Source organism: Uranotaenia lowii, chromosome 3 (genome assembly GCF_029784155.1).
Source record: "Uranotaenia lowii strain MFRU-FL chromosome 3, ASM2978415v1, whole genome shotgun sequence".
Classification (NCBI taxonomy): Eukaryota; Metazoa; Arthropoda; class Insecta; order Diptera; family Culicidae; genus Uranotaenia; species Uranotaenia lowii.
The window spans coordinates 164,016,573-164,044,053 of record NC_073693.1 but is presented as its reverse complement, the minus strand read 5'-3'; the positions used below and the strand labels follow the sequence as shown (position 1 = coordinate 164,044,053).

Below are 27,481 nucleotides of genomic sequence, written 5' to 3'. Positions count from 1 at the left end.
TCTCATCAACAGGAAATCCCGACTCTGCCTGAGGAATAAGATGCTGACATATAAACAGGTGTTCCGACCAGCGATAATGTATGCATAATGTATGGTTCTGAAAATGATTTTGCGGCTTCCACCTTGGCACAGCACCGAAGATCTTCATCGGATTGCGGGCATTGAATCGATCGAAGAGATGGCCAACAAAATTATCTCTAACTTCAGAGGCAAATCGATGCAGTCTTCCATAGCAGAGATTCGTTCTCTTTATAATTAGTTTAATTTTAGGATGGTTATGTTAATGTAAATGTTATGGTAATGTTAATAATAATAATAATAATAATAAAAAATATAAATGTAATGATGAATTGGTACGAATAAAGACATATAAAATAAAAACAGTTATTGTTACAGTTAGTTAGAACTCCTGAGCAATCTTAATTTTTTTTTTTGTGATTAATATGATTGTCAAGCACTGACAAAAATGTCAGTTTACTACAATATCTCAGTACAGCCTTCACGTGTAAATTCAATTGTTCCAAGATTGTGCATTGTGCTGTAACCTGGTATTTAAATGTTTACTTACACCAATCGTACAGTCTACCGTTTTGTCACATGTGAGCTCCCAAAATGTATCAACAATAGCTGCTTCTTTGAGGAATTGAATGGTCACAGACAAACGATTCGAATACACACCTTACACGATCGAACAAGAGAAAAAAAAGCGCAAATCACAGAAAAAAACCAAAGCAACATGCATTCATGCTCCAGCATGATTATGTCTACAAGGTGTGCATAAACAATGAAAAATTGTCAATGAGAGCGGAGAAATTATAAATATGATTACATCGGTCGCACCCTCTGGCAGTTTGGTTTAGCAACATTCAAACGTTGGACGTGTGTGCGGATTTGTCGCAATTGTCGTCAAAGCGATTTGAATGTGAATTGATCATTTGATCCAATTTTTGCACAAGAAGAACAGTTTTTAAATTATGAAATTTGCTTAAAATACGTGAATAACTTGAACTGTGAAAAAATGATGAAACAAATCAGAAGACTTACTATTGCTGTTGTTGCATTCATAAGTGTTGTGAATCGTGAAGTTCTGGCCAGTGAAAGCCGAAAATCTAGAGCCATCTCTAATTATGGAAACTATCGAGATGGAAGATGTAAGTGTTAATTGATTAATATTGAGTTTGAATTTAAAAGGGAATTCAGTGTTCTGATTTTCAAATTCGTATCTTCTGCAGTCTAAATGTGTTTAGTGGAAGGTTAAAAATAAATGTGATGTAAATATTTTACTTTCCCGTTGAATCCGTTGAATGTGTTGTTAACAATATTTTTAAAATAAATCATTTTTGTGCCAATCAGTATGTACCACCCACTGGTAAATATGAAAAAGGGTTTTATTATTTCTGAACATGATTAAAAACGAGGCTATGACCGTTTCCACCAGTGTGTCAGATAAGATCACAAAATATCCTGCATGAAATTGTACCCAATTTGCTCCCATGATGCCCCATGAAGAGGAACAATTTATAGCAGCGCTGGTAATTGAGCCATAAAGTGTACTTCATCATTTTTCGCTTTTCCACCGCAAATTGCTAGGGGTAGTTAAATCGGGCAAGCAGGCAGCATCCATCCAAAACGAAAACCTACCAGGGTGAAAAAGTATATATATGAGAGCAAAAAAGGCTGACAAGCTAGGAAATCCAGCCTAACTTTTCTGCTCCTGCTTCTGCGGCAGCTTATTGGATTTGACTTAGAGAAGCAGCTTCCATGGTTTCTAAATTCCGATGGATTCCATCAAAGTGCTATCTCGCCATTGAATCTCAATCACCCAGCTCTGGGAGAAGACTGGCGGAATATGATGGTCGACCGGGAAAGAGTGATTTTTTGAGCGGGTGAAATCAACGCAAACAAGAAGCAGCTGCAAAAATTTACTCGAAATCAGGAGTGTGCGTTGATTCTGGTAGAACGTTCATGTAAAAAATTATCGAAAAAATACATTTTCAAGAGCACAATTTAGCAGAAATAGAAAGGTTCTAAAATTTATATATTTTAAACAAGTATTATAAAGTTTTGTATCATACAATTTCTGACGAATATTTGGTCAAATTAATTTTCGTCGATAAGAAATTGGATATTATTAAAACTTTCCTTCCGTCTTCTTCGTTCAAGTTTCTCTTAACATATTTGGGTTGCTTATTTTAACAGTATAACAAATTTTCAATATTGAGTTTTTTGTACTTTAAAGTGTTGGAAGTGCTGAGTAGGGCAGTGGGGTCATTTTTTAACAAGTTCAATGACAACTAGTACGTGCAATGCCCATCAATGAAAATTTTTTATTCGACTTTGAAGAACCCTAAAATCCAAACTAAGGAGTGTATTCGAAAAAAATGCAACACTTTGTTTCGTGAATAACTTTTAAATGCACAGATTTAAATTTATGAAATTTTCAGCAAAGTAGTTTGGTAATGTAATGTTCACATGCTCAAATTTTTTGTTTTGTAATGTCTAGTGGTTTTTGAGATAGCGACCAATGACGAATTTTTTTGACTTCAATTTTGAGCAACACGTTCGCCATCTATAATGCATACTATGAACCACTCTTTTTTTTAATCATAGCTATTTTTGAAAACGTTCTCTGTTTCCTAATGCTTGACCATCAAAATAGCTCAAAATTACCAATTAGGTCGAAGTTACAACAAATTTAGCCGATTGTCCTCGTTCGGCACAAAAACAACAAATTTTACTTTTTATCACACCACCACAGTTTTTCGTAATGACACGATTCCAGATAAAACTCAAACAGAGTATAAACTTTGTGGAACCTATTGAAGTGCTTTTGAGGGAAAACGATCGCATTTGGAGGTAGTCTTCTTTGTATTTTTAGCCAATCACCGTGTCAATAGTTATGAAAAACTGAGTTTTAATTTGTAGTTGCCGCAGAGCGTTAGCCTCCTCACATTTACTAGACATTATTTTTTTCATTTTTTTCTCTATGTTTATCTCCGGGAAATACAAAACGGGCAAGTCTTTTTAACGAAAAGTTTCTGGTTGGAATCCTGCCAGGTGACCGCTAAAGATTCGATTTTCCTGTCCATTACGATTTTTTTTCAAAATATTTCCCCACAAGCAGTCCAAATATTTTGTGCACGATTTGACCACTGTATTTTGTATATTTTAGCGGTGGGCAGCTTTTCTACCTTGTAGAAATGAAATCAGGCATATTTTTAAGTTAGTCAGAAATAAATGACTTTTTTTTATCACTTCCTCTATTCTGATTTTCGGATTTCATTCAAATTTAAGCTCACTATTGGATCCTCTAAGACTTTATAAATGATTTACCATGACAGTTTTTGTCGAATAGTTTGTTACTAGTTGTTTTTGGGTACTCCACTTGAACTTTCTGTATTTTTTCTCAATTCTGCCCAAAAATGAACTTCAGCAATAAACGCTATCTCAAAAACCACTAGACAAACTTTATACACGTAAATATTACATTATTAGAAAGCTTGACTGAAAATTTCATCATTTTCCATTCATGCAATCAGAAGTTATTCACAAAACAAAGTTTTGCCGTTTTTTTGAATACTCTCCTTACAGCCATGGTTAATATAAAAATATCTTTAAGTGCACAGAATAATGTTGAACTGGTTTTATATACCGTAAACTGGGGGAACTTTGATCACTTTTTCCATTCATTTTTGAATATATTGGAAGGGGTTGCTTTTTCGTAACACCTAAAAGCTTTAAAACACTTACTGAGGTTCAGAGTATTAAACATGATCATTGATTGCAGAATATTCAAACGACATTGGTGGTCCTAATTAAATGTTTGTTACAAAACCAGATTTCGAATTTCGGAGTAACTTTGATCACTATGGTTTCTACGTATCTCAACATCTTCAAATTTATTGTTTAGATGCCATTTAGCATAAAATATCGATAAAAGTAATTTATTGTTTGGACTCAATTGAATTTTTCAACGATTTCTTTCAAAAACAAATATACTCAAAAGATGGATAAAGTTGCTGCATACATTTAGGGGCAAAAATTATAAACATTTCTCAATACTTTTTTGGCCTCAAAAACAAATTAAATTTTATCTTCATGCAATTCCCTAAGTCCTCGCACTGTTCCCATGTTCTTTTTTTCTTCGAACATAGTCGGGCTTTATCATGGAAAATTACCGATTTTTTTTAATATCCAAAAATTATCATCAAATTACCATAAAAATAACACTTGAACTAAACCTAAACCAAGAAAAAAGTTGAACTTTCACATTCAACAGCCCATTTGCTCCTAAATGCTTAAATTTGATCAGGAGAGATGTTTGTTTATGAGCCTTCTAAAAATGAGATATTTTAAGATTTTAAAATTACATTTTAAGTAACATAAAAAATCTCTTAGTTAATTATGGTTATCTGCGAAAATTTCATGTTGATCAAAATTACCCCGCTGATCAAAGTTTCCCCCACTTTACGGTACTTATTTTGCGTTATGCAAAAATGCAATCCCCGATAACTATTATTTTTTGTTCCGGTTTGACGATCTTTTATTCAATCAGTCAAAAAATACGATTCCGCAGATTTCCATGATAAAACTTTTTAAGTGTTTCGATTTCACTAAAATTGTCGAAGTCCAGTTATCGGAACCTATTTCAAAGTTTTAGACCAGTGAAAACACTAAACTTTGGAAAGAATTCAAATTAAGTCTACCTTAATTTAATTCTTAAGTTTTTCATGTATCATAATCAAAAGTTTTAAATTTATTTGAACTAGAAATAATACTATGTACCTATTATTCATTTCAATGCTTTTTCATTGTAATACCACTTAACTTAATAGTCATTATTTTGTCAACAAAAATGGCAAATTTGTTTATCAATGTTTATAATTTTGTATTTAGACAACTTTTATATTTTCAAGCTCAAGTATTTGTCCTGGAAATTCAATATTTTTTCATATCTTTCTTGAGGTTTGAAGCAATTTAAATTTGAATGAACTTGAGTATTGGTTTGCTACTATTGTTAGGTTCAAACGTTTGAATTGAACTACAATGAAATGTAAAAACATTATACTTTGGCCGCTTTCAAGCCTACCCCTGTTCTGAAAGCATATTTTCTGCTCTAGATATTTTCCTGCTTTGTTTTGCAGCGAATTTTTTTGGCATTTTGAGCATATTTTCTGCTCAGGAGGGCGTTGAGCTAAAAAAATTAGCAACAGAGGGCGCTGACTGAAAAAAGGTTCGAAAACCACTGCAGTAGGAGGTTAAAAGATCCACACCGATAAAACTTTTCACATGAATGCTACGTGAAAATGTGCATAGATTTTTGCCACCATGAAAATCACCTAAACCCTACGTGAATTTCAGGTACCAAACAGAACTCGCGCAGCAAGCAGAATTCACGTAATTTTCATATGAGTTGTAGGTGAAGCGTACGTGAAAACATTGTAGATCGGATGTGAATAAAGATTCGATCTACTGCATACTTTTCACGTAGATTGAATATGAATAAAATGTGAATGTATTTTTTTGTATTTCGCATCAATTAAACTAAAAATAATTTATTCGGAGAAAATAAAAAAAAATCGATTTTTTTTTATTTTCTTATTGTAAAACATTTCAAGAATGTTGTGTCAAATTTTCAAGTCAATCGAAGCAAAACTGTAGAAATTATAGGCTTTCATCTCTTCTTATCTAATACTGCAGAAACAATAGAGCAGGAATTTCAAACGCGTTTTTCTCGAAAGCACATTTTTAAAGTCAGTGGACATCGTCATTTGGAAACTACTTCACCGATTCTGTTCAAATTTTGAACATATTTTCTACTTATAAAATACCCAACCCCAACGATTTTCCTTTTTTTACTTTGGGGAGATTTTACAGATAAAAAGTTTAAGAGGTTGTATATTAGACACAACCACAAGGTTTACGTAGAATTGCGGCATTTTTTCAATTTCACAAAAACTTAATAAATTTGTTAAATTTTCACTTATATATTTTTTCTTGTTATCGCCAGTGTCATTTCTAGTCAGCCCTAACCCCTTAACACTGCAACATGTAAACCAAATAAGCACCAGCTCCAGCGCCGACTCTCTAAGCAAGCCAAGCCCTAGTTGAACTTGCATGTGTTTAGTTCAAAAGTTGCTGAGCAACTAATCGAATTCGCTCTAATTTTGATTTTATATGCCGAAAATATCTTAGTGCACGCAAAATGAAGGAAAAGTTCAAAGCATAATGACGAAATAGGGTGGAGCACACGTGCGAGTATCGACGAACAAAGCTTGCTTTGATCCATTGGTTTTTCATCCGGATCAATTCAAAGTACATTGCCGGCCAAAAGAATGGGATCAACCCTTTTTAAAACATGAAAACATACTTATCAAAACACATTTGTTAAATTTTGAGCAATAGATTGCATTGTGCTTCAAATTTTCAAAATAGCTACTAACACTGATGGACATAAACATCCGAAACTTTTAATGTTCTGTTGAAATTTTTGTTGTTTTAACGTAATCTTTCCTCTTATGGAAACTTTATGCCCTTTGATAGAGAACATTTCCTAGAATCTATTCACATAAAAAATATGCAAATATAACAAACTTTTTGGAGTTAATATAATTGCGATGAGTTAGCATGTGTCGAATACTTATGTCCATCTGCTTCATGAATACTTCAAGTGAAGATTGATTATTTCCCGATCACTTTTACCAAGATTTATAAAAAATCCTGGAATTTTTTTTCGCCTTAAGCACTATTATCTTACGAGTTCTTGCGAATCTGTTGGGCTTAATATATATTTTTTGCCAATAATATATGAAGAAAAGATATGCAATGTACCATAGATTTGGTGAGATAAGGCCATCGAAAATGGTTTCCAAACTTTTGGCCGGCAGTGTAGGTACACCAACTACTCTAGGGAAGCAAACAGCAGCACACACATAATTTTTGGTCGCTCCATCCGACCACCGGGGAGAATGGCCAATAATTTAATGAAACCGAGACGGCGCAATCCTTGCCCTTTTATAACTTCGCATCTAGTGCAGTTGGGGTCGACTGTCGGGGTTTTTTCGCTCGGGTGTTTTGCGCACCAATTTGTATTTGTGTTTTATTAGTATTGGTGTACCAACACATAGCCGACCCAAAATGATGTACGGAAAAGATGTCTGGTAAAGAGGCGTTTTTCGTGACGCGAGATTCGTTCGCGAATTTCAATTTGCCCCCCTATAGTGTTGCCGTAAGACGTAATTCTACGTCAAAAATGGCGGATTTTTTCGTGATAAATCGTAGCTTTTACTTTAAACAGCTACAAAAATTTCATAAATTTTTTTTAAGTTAAATAAAATCGTTGGGGTCCAGAAAAACATCTATTAAAAATATTTTGCTCTGATTTTTTGACTTCAGATGATTCTGTGCTGAGATACAGTGTCCACCGCGAATCCTGTTTTCTAAAAGGCATCCTCGAAAGTGCTCCGTCACCGGCTTATTTTTCAATATTTTTCTACGAAAAAATTACTAAATGTTCTTTTAACAATGCTTTGTATAATGCAAAAAATTTGAATACATTTTGTTCTGGCACGAACACGTTGCTGTGAACCATCCTAAGCATCAAAAGGGCCCAGTAAAATCATCGCCATGCTGCTGGCATTAACGGCTAGCAATGCGCGCCAAAAATGTCGGCTAAGATCGAAACCGAAGATGATTTTCTGTAGGGTCTAGCCATAGTCCTTCCATGGGTCGATCTCTTTTCCCATCCAACCACCATCGGAGCAAGTAAGGTTCATCGGAGGCCACAGGGCCAGAGTCAGAAGCCTATATGGCCAGTGTCAGAGGTCCAAGGGACCAGTGTTTGTCGGAAGTCCATAAATGTAATTAAGTCTAAATTGTTTGAAGTCAATATACAGTCCACTAAGTTTGTAATGTTTCGAATGAGTGAGTTAATTTATTTCGTAAAGAAAATCTGATGCTATCGCGCAAGCCGTCAGGGGCATTCCTGAACATTGATTGGTCCTTCGAGCCGGATGACCGTCCGGAAAAGTGGTTCCGAAACATAATTGGACTTTAAGTTAAAAGTGAAGAACGCCGATCGGCGCAGCAAAGTGTGAACCATTTTCTGTTCACGAAATCGCCATCGCAGTGCTGGACTAAAGCAATTGTTGTTAAGGACAAAACAAGTGCATCCTCTTTTGAAAATCTAAGACTCCAGTGTGTCAGCCATTGCAATTTTGAACAATAAGTGCTAGTGGAGAAGTGAAGCCGATACCTGGAGCAGCGGAGCAGAAATCCTACACCAAGCAGAGGACAGCTGATTGAACAGCAAAGGACAGCTGATTTTACGAGCAGCAAACGACGCAACGTCTGAAGGAGCAGTTTTTTGGAATTAATAAAGCAGGAAGTATTCTAAGGCTTGGTGCATGAGGCATGGTGCATGGATAGTGCGAATAAATAAAGAATTGAAATTGAATTGTTCTTTTAAGTTGCATGAAGTTTGTGCCTGTCCGTTAAACTAGAATTGGTCTTGGTAATTGATTGACATTTTTACTTGCTTTACACATTGGTTGTGCCGCTGCTGTCAATATCGGGTTGCTAGTCGGAAATCGGATCGTCGCGATCGGATGGAACGTAGAGTTGATCAATTTAAGTCCAAACCAATCCGCCGTGTACTTCACATCGCCAATAAAAACCCCACCAATCAAATCGAAATAAAACTTGTGTTTTTAAGTTGAGTTTAAACCAAAGTTATCGCGAGTTCTTATTCGTGTCCGAATTAGTGTTCCGGCCCAAAACACATTTGTTTGAACGATTGATCTAAAAAAATCGTGAAAATGGTGTTTTTTTACCCTAGTTAGACCCTACTCCCCCTTAAGCCATTACGCATAAAAGCACCAATTGCAGTAATTTTTGGGTCTGTTGAAACTAATTTTTACATTTTCAGAACCTAAAGATGCTGCATACATTTAGGGGTAAAAAAACTGTATAATTTCTTCTTGCTGAAATCATAAAAACAAATGTTTGTATGAATGAAACTGCAGTGTAGATAAACGCGTGATGCAAAATAATCATATTCCAGCACATGAAAAAGAGATTTACAAGGTGTCTCTTCAATTTTCATTTTGTGGCGTGTTACCCCAGACAGGTAACTGAATTATAAAAATATTTATAATTTAAAAAAAATGGAGATGGTGCTCGAAACATATTTTAATTCCAACAGTGTTGGTACAGGAAAATTAAACCAGAGAAAAATTGTAGGTGATACTGGGTAAATTTTTTATGGTATCGAAAAATGTGAAAATTTGTACAACCTTTTAAGATTTTTTTTTAATTTTGAATGAAAATGAAAAATTTTAAAATACTAGTTTAAGATGTGAGAAATTAAGTCATCACAATTTTGTATTCAATCAATGATAACTTGATAACATTATATAAAATTAGAACAGGGCTGTGGTATAAAAATTTAACATCTAACCCCGCAGTTGCATGATGCCTCGTTTGACGGTAATGTGAAAAAATTTAGCCCCTGAATTTAGGCAACATCTTTGTTCATCTTTCGTCTGAAAATTAGTTTTTACAGACCAAAAAACTACTGCAATTCGTATTTTTCTGCATAATGGTCTTCACGCAAATATATTAAAAATATAAATATATTAAAAAATATAAATTTTCATACGTGTTCATAAGATTTTTCATTGGAAACAAAGTTTGTTGCAAGTTACCGTCAAACGGGGCATCATGCAACAGCGGGGTTGAATGCAACATTTATATAACACCACACAGATTCAATTTTTAATTTAATGTAATGAGATAAAGTTATCTTTTAATGATTACAAAATGATGATGACAAAATTTCTTGAATCCTAAGATAGTTTTTTTAAGTTTTTGATTTTCATATAAAATTTGAAAAATCGAACAATGAATGTACAATTTTTAACATTTTTCGATGCCGTAAAAAACTTAACCCAGTATGACGGATTGGCTTGATAATATCACCTACAAACTTTATACTGGCTTCCTCATCCTATACCAACATTGATCATGTGGAAATATTTTTCGAACAATCACTCAATTTTTTCAAATAAATATTTTTATAATTCAGTTACCCGTCTGGGGTAAAATGCAACAAAATTCAAATCGGAACTAAATCTCATAAATCGCGTTTCCATATGCTGGGATATAATTGTTTTACATTATGCGTTAGTTAACATTAAAATTTCATCCATTCCTAGATTTATTTTCATGTTTTGAGCTAACAGAATATTTTGTAGTATTTTTTACCCCTAAATGTATGCAGAAGATGAACACTTTTTTCTTAAAAACATTTTTGTCAGAAAAAATTAAAAATTTAATTCGAACAAAACCAAAATTTACTGCAATTGGTGCTTTATGCGTTATGACATCACAAATGTACCAAAAACTATGAATTTTCAATCGTTTTCATTTGATTTTTCATAAATTACAGAGTTTGTTGCAACTTACCCCTTTTTCTTAGTAGGGTGAAAATCGCATGTTTTTGTAAATTTAAAAATAACTGGTGAAACCAATAATTTTTCTGATTACGTCAGTTTGGTGACCCATCTACCTTAAAACTTTTTGTGTACAAGAGGTATGATTATCTGTAAACATTAAGATTTTAGAAGCCATTGAAGTTGAAAATTGTTGCATGTTGCCCCAGTTGACGGTATCCCATTTTCTAAGGAGCGTGAAAATCGCAATAAGTGATGAATCCAATAATTTTACGAGCTACGCCAATTTGATGTCCCATCATCCTTAAAACTTTTGATGCATAAGGGGTAGAATAAACTGTGAACATAAGTTTTTTAGAAGTAATTGAATTTGAGAATTGTTGCATGTTGCCCCAGTTAACGGTAACAATTAAGATGCTGTGTATTTTTTAAGTGTAGTGAAAATATTTTTTTTGTTTCAAATTTAGCCGTTTTACCATTTCCATGGCGTTCGCTTCTTTTATATCAACATTGCAGTTGGCGGACAGTTATTGAAAAACGTATCCGGTACATCTGAGTTTGATGTTTACACTTGAGCTCGAACTCGTGGACATCGGCTCAGAAGGCAACAGACTTGACAACTGAGCTATACCACAAGTCCATATGAACATAAATATTCTCCGAAGAACATTGCTCCGGGTTTTACAACAAAATCAAACATTCTTGCTTGGAATCTTTTTCATATCGCATCCTAGTACTTCCTCTGGACAGAACAACCACCTTCTCAATTTTTCGAGAAACAACCGACAAACTCTGGCTCGCATATGGTAAAACGTGAGAAGAATTCGGTGGTGCGACTTACAACAGCATTCGGCGGCTGAAGATTGCAGCACTTTCAACCAAAATAACGGATAAAAAGGAAAAGCCAAAGGAATATTCTCTGTCTGGCGATGTCTACACAACACCACTATTGAGGAAGTGTGATTATCCGGCCTGGCGCCACCATCCTACACAAGAAAGAAAGATTGAAGACCCCACCGCATCGAGCCAAAGCCCAAGTCAGGCAACTCGGCGGAGTCAACTCTGGAGGCGTTAACGAGTGCCATGTTCTACTGGGTTGGGGCGGCACAACTTCTTTCAACTTTTCTTCCCGCAGATTATCTTTTTTCCTCCGCTTTTCTCTGGGCATCAACAAAAAACCGGGAAACCTCATAGCCGAACCATCGGAAAAAGCTTTCACATTATGGCTTATGGTGAGGTGGTATCTCAAACATACATAGGCATAAGAAGACCCATACGGCGGAACATTAGTAATGTAAGCTCAAACACTTGACGCCCGGCCGCCGTCGATTCGAAGGTCCTTCTGGAGGAGCCAAGCCATGCCAGTGAGTAGGTTAAGTGCGAAGAATCTGCGATTAATCATCTCGCTCTCTTTGGTGTGCGATGGCAGAGTTTTGTTTGCTTAAACAGCTCCGGGCGAAAATTGGTTCCGCGTCAACAAAGGAACTGTTTACTTAATCCACACTCAATGATTTGCGAATGGTCGATAAATTGTGGCTTCAAATGTGTTACGTATGCGGTTCGGAGTTGAAGTTGGGAAAAATTTTTAATCCCGCTGTATTTATGTAACAGGATTAATATGATTAATGTTGGAAAAATAAAAACGTCAATCACTTAGATTGCAAAATCACACAAAAACATAAACTGATAAGTTTTTATTCTGACCGTATCTGTTACATTACCTTAATTGCACAGTTATCTGAATTTCAAGTTTAAATTTAAATACTAAGAGAAGAGTGGACTAACGTTGACCATCTCAATATCACATATGTGTGTTGAGATAAATATCTAAATCCAACTGTCAACGCCGTCGCTCAGCATATTTTCACACTATGTAATTTACCTAGGTACGCAGATATACGGTGAGCGAAATAAGAATAGAATGTTAAAATATGAATGCCGGGTCCAGGACGGTTCAAGCTTTAAAAACCCCTCAGATGACCACCCAATTCCGGTTTTCGGGTCCGAAAAATAATGCACACAGCGATTAGATTACTATTTCTTTTATTTTGCCCTTTTCGCGATACCGAGCTACTGCACGGTTCGTTGAGTACCGTCAAACGGGGCGTCATGCAACAGCAGGGTTATATGCAACATTTTTATACCACAGAACTGATTAAATTTTTAATTAAATACAATCTTATCAAGTTATCTTTGAATGACTATAAAATTATGATTACTTAGTTTCTCACATCTTAAGCTAGTTTTTTTTTTTAATTTTGATATCCATATCAAATTTAGTAGCAAGCAATGATTGTACAAATTTTACTTTACCCAATATGGTGGATTGGCTCAATGATATCACAACCAAACTTTGTACTGGTTTTACAACACTTTTGGTGTAAAAGTATTTTTCGGACAATCATCAATATTTTTTAAATAAATATTTTTTAAATTCTTTCAACCTGTCCGGGGCAAGATGCAACTAAATGTTTAACGAAGGGACACCTTGTAAATCTCCTTTCAATATGCCGGATTATGATTTTTTTTAAATCACGCGTTTGTTACCATTGAAATTTTATTCATCGAAACATTTATTTTTATGATTTTAGCAAGTAGAATTTTTTGTGGTAGGGGAACATGCTCTATTATGACCCACCTAAGCGAATTGCTCCTTTGCTATGAACTCCATGAACATTTTGTGTTTGAAACGAGTGCACTCGTCGAAGAAAAGTGTTTTCTACAAATGCTTTTGATTTTTTATTAGTGAAATTCCTTGAGTTGCCTTAAAAACTTCATTTTTAAAAACCATACTCAAAGCCACAGAAAAAAGACTGTGTTGCGAATACGCACCGCTGTTTATTTAATACGCGCCTAGCAGCCGAACCCACCCGAATGCAGCCGAAAACCGAAAACACACTAATTCTTACAGACACTTTGAATAGACAGAAAATCAAAATGGACTAATGGAAATAAGGAAAAAATGAAAAATTGATTATTTTTGGCAATAAGGCCGGAACAAATTTCAAATCCTTCTTTTGTCACTAGGAGTTGAAACATCGCAAGGGGGGGGGGGGGGGGGGGCAATAAAAAATAATGTGAAAAACAAATAAATTGGAATAAATTTCACGAAACCTTGTATGCAACAAAATTGCATACAATATCATTGCACAAAACCTAAAAAAAACAAGTAATTTTTTATCAAAAAATTCAATAAAATCAAGAATACAAAAGGTGAAATAACTTACATCTTCCAAAATTAGTTTTTTTCGTCTTGTAATCTTTTGGATTCTTGAATTTTTTTTTTCGAAATGTACATGAAATACTTCAAACTTTATTTAGCTCCCCCTTTTTTGGAAATTTCGAGGGGGGGGGGGGGGCGGGGGTGATAAAAAAAGAAATTGATATTTGTTCCAGCCTAATTAACGCTCCAAAAATGGGTTTCACTTTTTGTTCATATTCGTTATAACGAGCGCATGGGCCGTGATAAAACATACCCATAAAAAGCATATTTTAGCGAGTTCAGAATTTTTTTTTTGCATAAATTCATAGTTTAGATTCCCCTGTATCGATGTGTCAGAAAATACTGTCCTATTCATTTTTCTCTGCTTGATGACACCTTATCGAAAGTGTTTTAAAATTTGGATCGAAACGAAGAAAAACCAAAATCGTGAAATTTTCACGACACAGAGGTATTTTAAGAAAAAAATCATACTTACCATAGCCTATCACAGCATTTTAAACAAATTGGTAATATTTTGCAGATTCTTCAATATTATTAGAAATGTTACAGATTCTTCAAAACACGAGTGGCGCGTATAAGCCATATGAGACGTTATATGATTTTTCCCCCTATTTTTCACCCCTAAATGTATGCAGCAACCCTATGTTCAGAAAATAAGTAAAACAGAGTTTAAAGCAGTGATTGAAATCCTCACCAATTTTCTCATCAGAGGCTCTCAAAATACACGCTTTGAGGCCTCGCATAGCAATACAGCAAACGATACATATACATTCATTCAAACCTCCCCCATGAGGAGGATCTGCTCTGAGAGACACTATTCGTTTGCTGCCCCGAACGAACTCTCTCAGCGTTCGGTTGCTACAGGCTACATGCAGCGTTGCCACATTTAAATCTGTATTTTCGAGGCAAAAAATCTTTTTTATCTGTATAAAATCTCAAAAATCTGTATTAAAATCTGTATTCAAAATTTTGATTCCGGATACTAACATTGCACTACGGCGACCTTTTTTATAAAGCGTGGCGCACTTATCTAGTTGCCGTCTTCATTATTGCGAACTGCGACATATGTGCAATCTTTCAAATCAGTGTTAATCCTGTGATTTTGCTACATGCAATCCGCTTTTTGTTTTGTTTGTACAAATAAATGCGACTTCGAAACATTGCACGAAATCCAATTTCTAGTACAGCGAACAAAATACATATCTGCTACCGCTACATGTAAAAATAAGGTCACGCCAACTTTAAAGTAGATATGTTTCGTAAAATGCAACGATCTTTGTCCATCCGAGGTTTAACAATCAGATGGGATTTGAAAATTGTGTCAATTTGTCTCTGATCGGTTTCTGTATTTAGTTGTAATCGCTGTATACTGCAAGAAAAATATTCACAGCAGCTGAAGTAACTCAATGATATTTAACTAGAACACAGGTTTGAAAACTGTTTTCTAACCCTTGTATTGATGCAGTTCCGAACAATTATTCTGGAAGATTTTTCTCATTTGTGAGCATGACAATTGATGGCTTGAACGTTGGATCATCAAAGTAGATTATTCTCGATTAACTCAAAGCATAATCAAAATATCATAGAATTTTTTTCATTTGCTGAAAATCTGTATAAAATCTGTATAAATTTCCAATTATCTGTAATCTGTATATACAGATTCTTGGTTTGAAAATTTCAAAAAATCTGTATGTTCACTGAAAAATCTGTATATGTGGTAACGCTGGCTACATGATGCATGAAGAAGACGAGACACACATACTCATTTACGTTATTGAATTTGATGGACTCAAGCCGATAGCTGTCGTTGAGGAGAACATCTTCAACCTCGCCGCAAAGGTTGAGGCAACAACGACAACAACCGAACTTATTGCATTGTATAGGTCCGCAACGTATGGAGCAAGGAAGGGGGAGGCAAAAGAAACGAAAACACTAGCTGCCTGCGTGCGGTTGCTGTGCAATAATAGCAATAGCAGAAAAACCTCGGGTATTCGATCCAGGCACAAACGAGGAGACTCGGGTTTGCTGTGCCTTTTGATTTCGGTTCCCTCAAGAATCTAACAGGAGATGAGTGAGAGCCATTCGTTTGGTTTTCTGTATTCGCTGCCTCGAATGTATATTGCTTCGTGAAGGCGGGCCATGTTGAGAGCATATGCATCATCGGTTTTGTCGTTTTCGCTGCCTCAAAGCAACCTTTGCTTCCGAGTAAAGCGTTGAGCGAGAGAAGGTTGATCAATTCAATCTCATCCAAATACAACCACTGGTTTAAAGAGAACTGCAAATTACTGCAATTGTTGTTTTTATGCGTAATGGTCTACATAGCAAAATTTTTTTTTCAAAAACTCCAAATTTTCGTACATTTTCATATTTTTTTTCATTAAAATCAAGTTATGTTGCAAGTTACCCTTTTTTCTAATTATATTGAAAATCGCACATTTTTAGAAAATCAAAAATAACTAAAGAAACCAATAACTTTTCTGACTACGATATTTTGATGTCCCATTAACCTTGAAACTTTCTATGCATTATGCAGTATGATTAGCTGAAGACATAAGTTTTTTAGAAGCCATTGAAGATGAAAAGTGCTGCATGTTGCCCCAGTTGACGGTACTGTCCTAGTCGGCTCAACACTTGGGAACTTGGTGTACAAGAGAAAATCGAAAATTTATATACTCTTAAATATTACACGAATGCCAAAAAGATGGTAAAGTGTCACTAATAAAACTTAATAATAAAATAAACTCTTTATTACACTTGATCGATATTTCTAGGTACGATCAATCCGACATGAATGATTGAAAATCGTCGAAATTTTCTTCTATTTTTTTAAACTGTTCAACGGATAAAAAATAAAGCATAAGATTACATTTTTTAGGATGAAACAATTGGCGTTGAGGACCAAAAATAAAAAAAAGGTTGGACAGTAAAAATAGTATCGTAAACTGGGGTAACTTTGATCAACATGGAATTTTTGCAAATAATCATCGTTTACTAAGTCTGAAATTAAAATATCTGGAAACTGTTTGAGTTTCAAAAAAGGGAATTCGGTTTGTAGTTGGAGTTTTTTTATTTATATTAAACAGTTGTTTTTTGAGTTTAAAAATATCTGTTTTTTCGAAGACTCACAAACAAGCTCCGGGGTAAATTTTACCAACAATAAACTATTCCACATTATCATCAACAATTCAGTCTATAGTTTGAATTTTTGAATATTGTTTTCTACGTTTGAAAGCCTATTAATTGAATATCAAATAGGCAAAATTTGGTTTGTATTTCAAATTTTTTTTTCTGTTAGTAAAAATCTAATTTCAAAATCATAAAATATTTATTTTTCCAAGGCTCGCAAACAAACAGCTCTCCTGATAGTACCAAAAAGCATTCAAAAGTAAACGGATTGTTTGAGAAATAACAACCTTTTTTCTTTATATATGGACAGTTATAGTGCTATCGTTATCGTCATTTAATGAGAATTTTTATATATTTAATAAATAGGTACATTTTCCAAGTGTAAGCCCGTATTAGACAAATGGAGAGGAACCTTATTAAATCGTTGGCTTTAAAGAAAAATGAAAATGATATTATTTCTATGATTTGCAATTGATTCGAAAGTCGAGTTGAGGAGAAACTTAGGCGGTAGTAAATTATTGAGCTGGGGATTTTTGCAAATCCAGAAAAGCTTTCTTAAGCGTTAATTCCAACAAAACTGTATCCTCCAAATGATGAATATGGGCCTTAATATACCCGGGAATCAATATTGAGACATAATTTGGTACTTTCAACTGCAAGAAAATGCTGCCATCTACGACATGAAACTGAAAAAAGTTCAGTTGACAGAAAATTAAGTAAAGTTTTTAGAATTTCAACTTATTTATTCTTAGTTATTCTGATTCAGAATCAATCCAGATTGTCTATTTCATTATTTCACGTCTTGAGGAAAAAACCAAAGGCGATTATTTTATTAACCATTTATTTCTTCCAATTAAATTCCCTCATGTTTTTGAGTCGATTATTTTCAACCAGATGAAGTGTTACAAGGTTTTTTTTGAAGTAGGGGTCTCTCTGTTTTTCGAAATGTCACCAATAACTGAAAGAACATCAGATGACTTGTCGGTAGTAGGGCGTTTATCACCAATGGGAATTGATTTCTGTGAAATCTGGGACAAAACATGTCGAAACAGATGCCAAGCAGTCTGAAATTGCTTATTTTGCATTAAATTAGATGATGTTGAATTTGAGCAAGATATTTTTAGAATAGTTAAAAAAACGATAATAAAGCATGCTTTTTACCACACGTATCCACATGGTAGGACAATTTTTGACGATTTTTAGAAAATTTGTAAAAACAAACGACAACCCTGAAAAAAATCCAGGCGATATTCTAAAACATACAGGATAAAAAATAATTTAACGTTTTCATCGAACCACAGCAACAGTGTTAAAATTGTATCTGAAGATTAAACAGGAGGATTAAACAAAAATATACGTTAATCTTGATTATTTTTAAATCGTTTTCGAACACAAAGTCCAAAAATTGTCTAAGAGAAATTGAAGTTTTTTTTACTTATTTTAGAAAATAATCTTAGAGAATCCAGGCTAAATCTGGGAAGTTTCAAACAATATCTAGACATTTCGGCCAGGTTTGACTTATATCGAATTCCCTAATGGATTTATGGGCAAGCCTGGCTACATCTAGAAAATCTGGATAGAAACGATAATTAAAGTATAAAGCGATACTTTTCGGCATTCTGCTGTACGATCACAGTACGATGTACAGTGAAACATACACGGATACACCTAAGATGTTTTATTGCTACTTGCTACCATAAGTTTTTGATGATTGTGAAGCATTTTCAACATTTCTTTTTGATATTTTTATGAATTATCCAAAGTCGTTTTAAAATTTTGACAAATCTATTATTTCATCAATTTTAAAAATAAATATTCGACCTATTTGGCCGAATTCTTAGCTAAACTATTCAGTGTACCGAATATTTGACTTAACGGTTATAAGGCGCCGAATATTCTGCCGGCTGTATATTCGGTATACCGTAATCAGGGGTAATATTGATCACTTTTATCAATATTTTTCGATTATCTTTTCTATTTAGGGGAATGTGGCATGTTTTATATTTTTAAAACCAGTACTGAACTCTTATGAACGTAAAACATGGATGCATAAATTTATAAGACTACTTTAAATTTGATTTAAAATCGTTTTCGTCTCTGTTCAGAATTTGATGCTTTGGGGTGACATTGATTAGTATCTATTCTGACGGTTTTAACTAGTTTTCTTGATCATAAAGGATACAACCTTCATTATATTTACATATGCTAGTTTATCAATTTAACGTTTATTTTGAACGTTTTATTTTAAAAATATTTAGAATCGAAAAAATAACTATTATGCTGCCTACATTAAGGGGCAAAAAATAAAATAATTGCCAAATAGTTTGTGCTTCAAAATACAAATGAAATTTTGTACACACATTCCCCTTATCTCTTCCCCACTATTTCCATTTTCTTTTTTTCTACAAAGTTAACGGTTTAGTAAGGTTCCTATGCATTTGTCCCATACGGACTTACTGTTGGAAAAAGTCCTTATTTTTAAAATATTAAAAATTTATCATTAAATGACAATAAAAACAGAACTATAACTATTCATATATCTACAAAGAGCAAATGTTGTTCTTTCACATAAATAACCCGTTTGCTTCTAAATGCTTTTTGGTATTATCAGAAGAGCTGTTTGTTTGCGAACCTCGGAAAAAATAGATATTTTAAGATTCTGAAATTGAACTTTTACTTACAAAAAAAAATTTAAATAAAAACCAGATTTTGCCTGTTTAAAGCTCATATAGGCGTTCAAACGTAGAAAACAGTTTTCAAAAATTCAAACTATAGACTGAGTTATTGATGATAATGTTGGAAAATTTATTGTTGGTCAAATTTACCTCGGTGATAAAAAATACTCCGTTTTACGGTACTTTAGTATTGAAGCTTAAGTGTTTAATTCCTTAGAGGAAAATCTCTTAAAACCCCCTTGAAAACCTTTGGAATACTAGAAAACGCCTAAAAGCAGTGATTTATTCAAATAAGTCTTACAAGCCTTATTCTTCACTTTATTTCTGTAAAAAGTGAAGAATAAGGCTTCTAAGACCCATTTGAATAAATCACTGCTTTAAGGCGTTTTCTAATATTCCATTTTTTTTTTTTTTCATTTTATTGGTCCTAAACACCAATTAGGATATATTGACAGTTTTACACGAACACCACCTTAGCAGGAGGCCTCAGCCCTAACCTCAAACCATGGGAGAACAGAATCAATTTTTGAGAAGGGCGCACGATAAACGCGATTTTGCGGTACTAATATCGACAAATTCGCCCTGTGGAAAAGCGACACACAGACGCTCTTGTTTTGATTTTTTTGGGTGGTCAGGGCTGCCAAGTGCATTGATATTTGGAAAATGATTATATTTTAAATTGAATTTTTATTGAAAAACGTTTTCATGAGTACTGAGAATTTGCAACTTTCCCCTACACTCAGAAATAATAAAAATATAAAAATGATTTAGTTTTATTTATCCCGCAATTATTAGGCGAATAATTTTTTTGGGTCTTAAAAAATAAGTTTCGCGATATTATTTTTTATGCATTGGAAACATATTTCCTTGAGAAATAATTCTCTGCATAAAATTTAATGACGCGAAATATTTCAATCTGTCAGTTTTTACGGCTCATTTTGTTTACTATTGCATTGTTGTTGTTTTCTGGAATTTTCGCTACCTCACTTCATCGAATCGTCTCCGGTTCACGTGTTCCAGGAGCTGATTATGATCAACTAGTAATAGAAATTCCGGTGTTTATTCTTCCGAAACAAACCAGTGAAAATATCACTTCATTCAGCATTGCCTTTGACGGTAGGTAGTACTAATTGATCTTATCTCTTGAGAAATGTGAAAATGTGTTTGCAATGAAGTCAGATACAGTAAAGATTTTATTTAACCTTCTATTTTTCTTTCGTTTACAGCAAAAGGATAAGATCAATCAGCAAACAAAAATCTACCATCCGGTAGAAACCTGCATGCCTACAAGCGTATCCACCTTTGCAACATGGGCCAGCATTGCTCCTATTGGGACAACACAGGAAAATGCCTAGGAGAATAGTGGTTTGTTTCGTTTCGATTGATCCGGAAACGATTCCCTTGTTGGAACGGTATGCGCGTCAAAATTTAAGATTATTTTAGGAAAAAATGTTTTATGAATAAGTGAAATTCCAAATTATATTATAAAATTAAATTAAATATATGTATTAAACAGTAAAGTTAAAAAATCTCAAAAAATTCTAATTTATTTCTCGTTATACCTCCAAAATAAATTCATTAGTTCAACCGTCGCCTTAAATTTCGTTTTGTTTATGACCACCAGATGTCACTGATGTCCATTCCTCAATGCATAAATTTTAATCGCAGAAAATATTTCTCAGTGAGAAATATCCCAGTAATTACTCCATGAGAAATATCCTTGTGCGTAAAGAGGAAGAAACGTGAAAATACCTAAAAAATAATTGTTTGATATTTTATTTATTTCTGAGTGTAGATTTCTATTAGAATATGAAATTAAACGCAACATTTATCTGAACTGAATAACAACTGTCTGTATCGCACACTTAAACGATGTAGCGAATTATGTGAAAATGTTATAAATAATCAGAGCATGCAGGCTATTATTTTCATAGTCAACATCAACGTGGCTTTTATTAATTTACTTTTTTTTTTGTAACAGTGAATGATTTTGCATTCGTTTAGAAGTTGGAAACAACTCTTTTTACTTTACCGAGCAGTACATGAAAATATATTGCAGATGTTTTAAATTCACCTTGAAAATTCATTAGCGGAAGATGGCTTATCTTCATCAATTTTATTAGAGACGCCCCGTAATTAATTCAAACGATTAGCTGTTGTTATAAATTTAATCAATTCAGAAATATTATAATTCGTTTAAAAAAAAAAACAAATACTGATTTAGTAACGCGCCTAGCATCACTGGTGAGGCCGTCAGCTCATCAAAGTTTGAGGTTATGGCTGAGGCCAATTTTTCGCCAATACTGGCGCCCGTATATACCCTTATAGCTTCATTCAAAACTGTAAACTTTTGCTTGTTTAATTCGTTGAACAATTCACAACAAATTATAGAAGAAAATGTTGACGATTTTCTTTCTTTATTATTTCAACACGCGAAACACATAGTGGTAACATTCTTGTTCAGCTCACTGTAAGTATTTTATAAAAGAAAAAAAAATCACTGTACGTACTGCTTCTATTGAAACTTGCTTAAATTTGTGTGTCTGCAACATTTTTAAGCGCCTTAAATCGCATCGGTGGAAAACTTGACGTTCATAATTCAACGTTGCAGTTGGCGGACAGTTATTGGAAAACTTATCCGGTACAACTGCATTCGATGTTTACTCTTGGGCTCGAACTCGTGAACATCGGCTCAGGAGGAAACTGACTTTCCAGCTGAGCTGTACCATTAGCCCTTATTGAATAGTGGAAAGCACATTATACCGTTTTAACTATTACAAATATTTAGTAACATCAGCAGTTCCATTTGTCGAACATATTTACTATTAGCCCAATAGTTTTGGGATTTATCCAGCATTTTTTCACCGTTTGAAGATTAGTTATTTCTTCAAATAAATTGCCATCAAATTATCTGCAAATATTAAACCTGACGCCCGTTCAATTGTATGTATATGAACTACATTCTATAGCTTTTTCTTTTTTTACAATCTTGTAATTCTTTTGAATAAAGGCTTTGAATCAGTTGCCAAATTGCATTAAAAGTTCAGGTTGAGTTTTTCTTTTTTGAACATAATGTAACACAAATATTGTTTTTTTTATGCTTAAATGGATTCATAATTTTTTGCCGCTTAACAAAGCTCAAATTGCTTTGCTGTCTATTCATAATAGTTTTGTGTAAGTTTGGTGGGAAGAAAAAGAACGAACAAAATTCATGTTCGTTCAGGTTATGTTCTGTTTACTTAAATTTTTGATTTATTTTTTCGACTGGCAAGACATTTTGCACCTACTGTTTTTAGCTTTATGTCGGCTACCGTAAAAAGCTATGTATCACAAGGCCGTGCGAACGGGGGGGGGGGGGGGGGAGGGGGGTTTTAGGGGTTTAACCCCCCCCCCCCCCATGGAGATTTTTCCAAGTAAAATTTTCAGTACAAGAAATGAATTTACCGGAAATTACTTGATCCCAAAAGGTGTTTAAAAATTAGTGTCGACAAATATTTTAGACATTCGGCTCGCCTCCGGTGGAATTTCGTCTTAAATCATCCTCAAGGCCTAAGACTTTTCGTTTCACGACTCTATATGACATTCACAAATTTAAACTAATCAATTGTAGGTTTCGATTTGCAATTCAGTTAATACCTTTTGTATTGAAACTCAAATCTTTACTCACAAAAACTCTAACTCGTGTTTAAAATGGGTTTTTACTAAGAATGGTAACTAAACAAGTATAACATTTGCAACCAACTATTCGAACTTAAAAATTCATTCATAGAGTACTTATTTTACACATCATAAGTTGGTTAGCATGTGAAAGGTGTTGAACACGCACGATAGTCAAAATCCTAGTATCGATGACTTTATAACTAACCACTTGGATTGTAAAAAAAGGTAAATGTATAAGATATTCCTAAAGAAACCAATTTCAGCCTCAATTGTATTTTGTGTTTCTCATTCTTTTGAATCCTAAACTCTATATCAAAAAAGTTTTTGACAAATTACTCAAGGCCTCAAATTTTACATTTTTTCTAGGCGCAAATAATTTAAGAGATGATTTTATATAATTTGGGTGCCCAAAATCCAAATATGCAATTAGGTTTTTGTCTAACAGCTTTGGTTTTTACAGGGTGACAAAAAAGTCCGGTCACACAGGAAAACCTCAATATCTCAAAGAATAAGAAGAAAATCTGAATCTGGCTTTCATAGCTTTATTCAGTAACTCGTAAAGATACTTCACAGACGATATCTCGGAATTACACCACCTTTATCTGATCGAACCAGCTTCAGACGTCTCGGAAAGTCGTCGCAAGCGGCGCGCACCTGCTTTATCGGCATCTTGTCCCAGATTTTCGTGATAACTAGCTTGAATTGCTCCAAATTTGCTATTTTATAGTCGTTCAGCTTCGACATCATGTATCCCCACACGAAACAATCCAGTGGATTCAGATCCGGAGACGACGGAGGCCATTCATTCTTCGAAATGAAATCGGTCAAGTTTTTCTCACACCACGCCTGAATAACCTTTGCGGTGTGGGATGTTGTGCCATCTGTCAGGAAGCAAGACTGACGTCTAATTTTGGAACCGTGAACCTTTCAGCTTGTCTACAGGAGCTTGCTGGAGGCTCACACTCTAAACTCGATCATTTTGGCGATTGACTGTTTGCTCCAAAACGAACAGCTTCTCGTCCGAAAAAAAGAGCTCGTCATCTGCGCGCCAAACCGAGCAGCGATAACCGCTGCCCTTAACTCTGCCATGGCTCACAACTCAATGTAAACAAACTGCCCAGAAACGAAACTCTGCCACTTTGGGCAGCAAGGTTAGCCCTTTCAATTGACATATAGAAGGCACCAGAGAGATGCAACGTGTAGTCTACAGGCGACCCCAAAAAAGTGTGACCGGACTTTTTTGTCACTCTGTAAATCACTTTTATCACAATATGTGAACATCATTTAAGAATTTCTTTTTTGACTTTTTTGACAAATCTGTGAAACTTAAAAAAAAATAAAAGGCTTCAAATCAATTATCCACTTTCCCCTAGATCGCAACTTATTTTGGTTTCTGCGAAAAAAGCAGTCTTCGGCTTGTTCACGATACTTCTTTTAAATCAAATTTAATTTAAGATATTTGTAGGCGAAAAATCAATGCAGATTTCAACAAATTGGTAAAATTCAATAATATATTTTTTATTTTAAATTTCTTTACTAGAGTCGGACATGCTTGTAATGATATATTCCAAGTTTATGAAAACTGTAGAATTTAACTTTTTTAGATCATGCATTATCATCATCATCTACATTATTATTCCTGAATAAATTAAGTATAATAAGCAAATAAGGAATCATTTTTTTTCTTCAATTTCATGAAGATTTGTTAGAGCATCAGTTATCAATGATAGATTTCACTTAAAACTGATTCATGTTTAAACTTACAAACTCCACACAGCCGCCGACCATGGTCTAGAGGATAGCGACCAGGTCTTTCAAGCCAGAGGTCATGAAATCAAGTCTCGGTCACGGCACACATAAATAGTACTCTTTCTGTGGGCTGGTGGTGTTAGCATCAGTACGATGCTAGTCATTAAACCCTTCAAAGATGTACGCTTTAGTCTTAAGTAGAATTTAGATCTCTTCAAAGAAACAAGAAGGTTTCACTGAGATCCTATATGGATCCTATATCGATACTAGAAACGTTTCTTTTTAACGTCTTATAAATAACCAAATTTTTTAGTTTTTTTTTAAATTTTAACATGAATTTCCCAATTTTTATACATATTTCATTATAATTATTATTATCATTATTATTTTATTATTTTTATTTTTTTTTAATATTTTATCAATTATTTTTAATTTTTTTAAATATAATTTAAATAAATTTCTCAATGTTTTTCGAGTCTAAATTTTTGTTTTCTGAAAACAAAATGAGCCTAATAATCTAATTTTTAAAAAGAAAAACTTAGTTTTCTCAGAATATAAGAAGTGATGTTGTAAACTTCAGAAATGCACTAAACTATTTCAGTCTTCTAGGTTGATAACTGGACGAAATAAAAAATGATGTTATCTCTGATTTTGATCACTGGTACTCTTGAAATAAAATTGATATTCTTCTCTGTATCAAATTAAATGTAATCATCAAGAAGGTATGTGTTTCGGATAAGCCCGAAGCTTTAAATTCTGTTTTTATTCAAAATTTTAAAGCGCATTCGTTTTCTGTGTTTTCTGAAATATTGATGTTAGATTTGTCAACTTGATTGCTTCGTATTTATTTTCAAGCAAATGTCTAGTTCAGAAAAAGGAACATCATTTTCAATAATTAATTGATGATTTGCCGGACACAGCACTGATTCAAAATTTGGAAAATCTGGATTTTGAATTTTGAAAACCCCCCCCCATGAACCGGTCCTTCGCACGGGCCTGATGTATCATCATTACTTTATTTATTAATGTGCCAATAATTTTCATCTCTTCCTCAGTCCTGCCAATTTTCACCGTTTTTCAATGGGGCCAAGGACTGTGCTCGTCCAACTCCGGTGAATACGGTTCCTGTCAGCCGAACAACGAATGCGTTTTGCGAGGTGGCATCCCAGCTGGTCCCTGTGCAGGAGGTTATGGAACCTGCTGTATTTGTGAGTTTTTGTAACTTTTCTAATAAAAACTCAAACTCGTTCTAACCTATGTTCCTTTTTTTTTTGTATGTTTTGCAGTTATGGCTTCCTGCGGAGGAGTAGCGAGAGAAAATGGAACCTACTTTGTGAATCCCAATCATCCGGATACCACAGATGGGACAGGTAGTTGCCAACTAACGGTTCTTAAAATGCATCCGGACATTTGTCAGATCAGGCTTGATTTCGATCAGTTTTCCATCAGCGGCCCGGAGGTTTCGAACCACATTTGCAACAACGATCAGTTCCTAGTTTCCGGCGGAAGTCCAGCCCCAACAGTCTGCGGAACGTCCAACGGAGATCATAGTAAGACGTTTTCAACAAATTCTTTGGGCGATCGAACTTTATTTTTTTTTGTTTTACTCCACAGTGTACATCGACGCTGGAATGGGCCAGAGTAATCCGATTATTTTGACCGTAATAACCAGTGGGCCTAGCTTTCCACGATCCTGGAGAGTTCGCATATCCCAGATTCCGTGTGGTGCGATTTCTAAAGCTGAGCAAGGCTGTCTCCAATACTTCACCGGAGTTAGTGGTCGATTAAAGAGCTTCAACTTTGATACCACGAATGGGAGACAGCTCTCTAATCAAGACTACAGTATATGCATTCGAACGGAACGTAACTTTTGCAGCATCCACTACACGCAATGTCCGGATATCGGAAGAAATAGATCCCGAACATTTACCTTGTCCGGTAATTCCAACATGGCCGTCCAGACGATGGTCGGTGGAGGCACGCAGGGGGCGCCAAATTCTTGCACAAATGATTGGTTGTTGATTCCATGTGCTAAGGTGGCAGATCGACTTCCTACGGCTAACACCTGCGAGGACAAAATCTGTGGTGGGACGTTTAATGCTGAAGTCAGTTCGGTTTCGCGAACGGTGGTTTCCAACATTCGACCTTTCCGATTAGCTTTCCATTCCGATTCCATAGAGGCACCGGTGGATGTAGATAATCGAGGTTTCTGCTTAGATTATGTTCAGCAACCTTGCACTAGTAACTAATATTTGTAGGATAATAAATAACAAGGTTTCCTGAATGAAATGCGAATTCTCAAACTCTTTCAGACAAGAAAACACTTAATGTTACAGAGAAAGCTCCCACGGTTATTCTAGGTTTTGGGTTATGTACACTGAAATTATTTTCCTTCTCCTTATACTAACTCCTACATCGTAACTCGTGACAGCCACCCTACAACGATTTACAATATAAAGCAGGAAAATATCTTCTTCATTGAATATGTGGTCCTTGGTTGTCGTTTATTGCAGCCCAGCACTGAATGGCCGAAAGTTTTTATTCTTTAATACAGCCTAAGGGTGGCTTTAAATAGTTGGGTGATTTCGTGGCCTTAT

The 27,481-nt window shown here is 34.6% G+C and overlaps 1 protein-coding gene across 2 annotated transcripts; it reads left to right on the top strand.

Annotated features, from left to right (window-relative positions):
* Positions 1-863: 863 nt before the first annotated feature.
* Positions 864-27,135, top strand: LOC129756464 (uncharacterized). 2 transcript variants are annotated; one of them, XM_055753355.1, is made up of 4 exons: positions 864-1,151; positions 25,940-26,092; positions 26,171-26,434; positions 26,499-27,135. In XM_055753355.1, the coding sequence occupies exons 1-4, from the start codon at positions 1,019-1,021 to the stop codon at positions 27,131-27,133; spliced, it is 1,185 nt and encodes a 394-aa protein (XP_055609330.1). In that variant the 5' UTR covers positions 864-1,018; the 3' UTR covers positions 27,134-27,135. The 2 variants fall into 2 exon arrangements, with proteins under 2 accessions (XP_055609330.1, XP_055609331.1); XM_055753356.1 differs by lacking the exon at positions 864-1,151 and adding an exon at positions 7,758-7,859.
* The last annotated feature ends 346 nt before the right edge of the window (positions 27,136-27,481 follow it).

Excerpts from the sequence above, each read along its gene's own strand:
- LOC129756464 (XM_055753355.1), top strand. The coding sequence starts at position 1,019 with ATGATGAAACAAATCAGAAGACTTACTATTGCTGTTGTTGCATTCATA. Across the intron at positions 1,152-25,939 it reads AAACTATCGAGATGGAAGAT|TCCTGCCAATTTTCACCGTT; the intron begins GTAAGTGTTAAT and ends TCTCTTCCTCAG. Across the intron at positions 26,093-26,170 it reads TTATGGAACCTGCTGTATTT|TTATGGCTTCCTGCGGAGGA; the intron begins GTGAGTTTTTGT and ends TATGTTTTGCAG.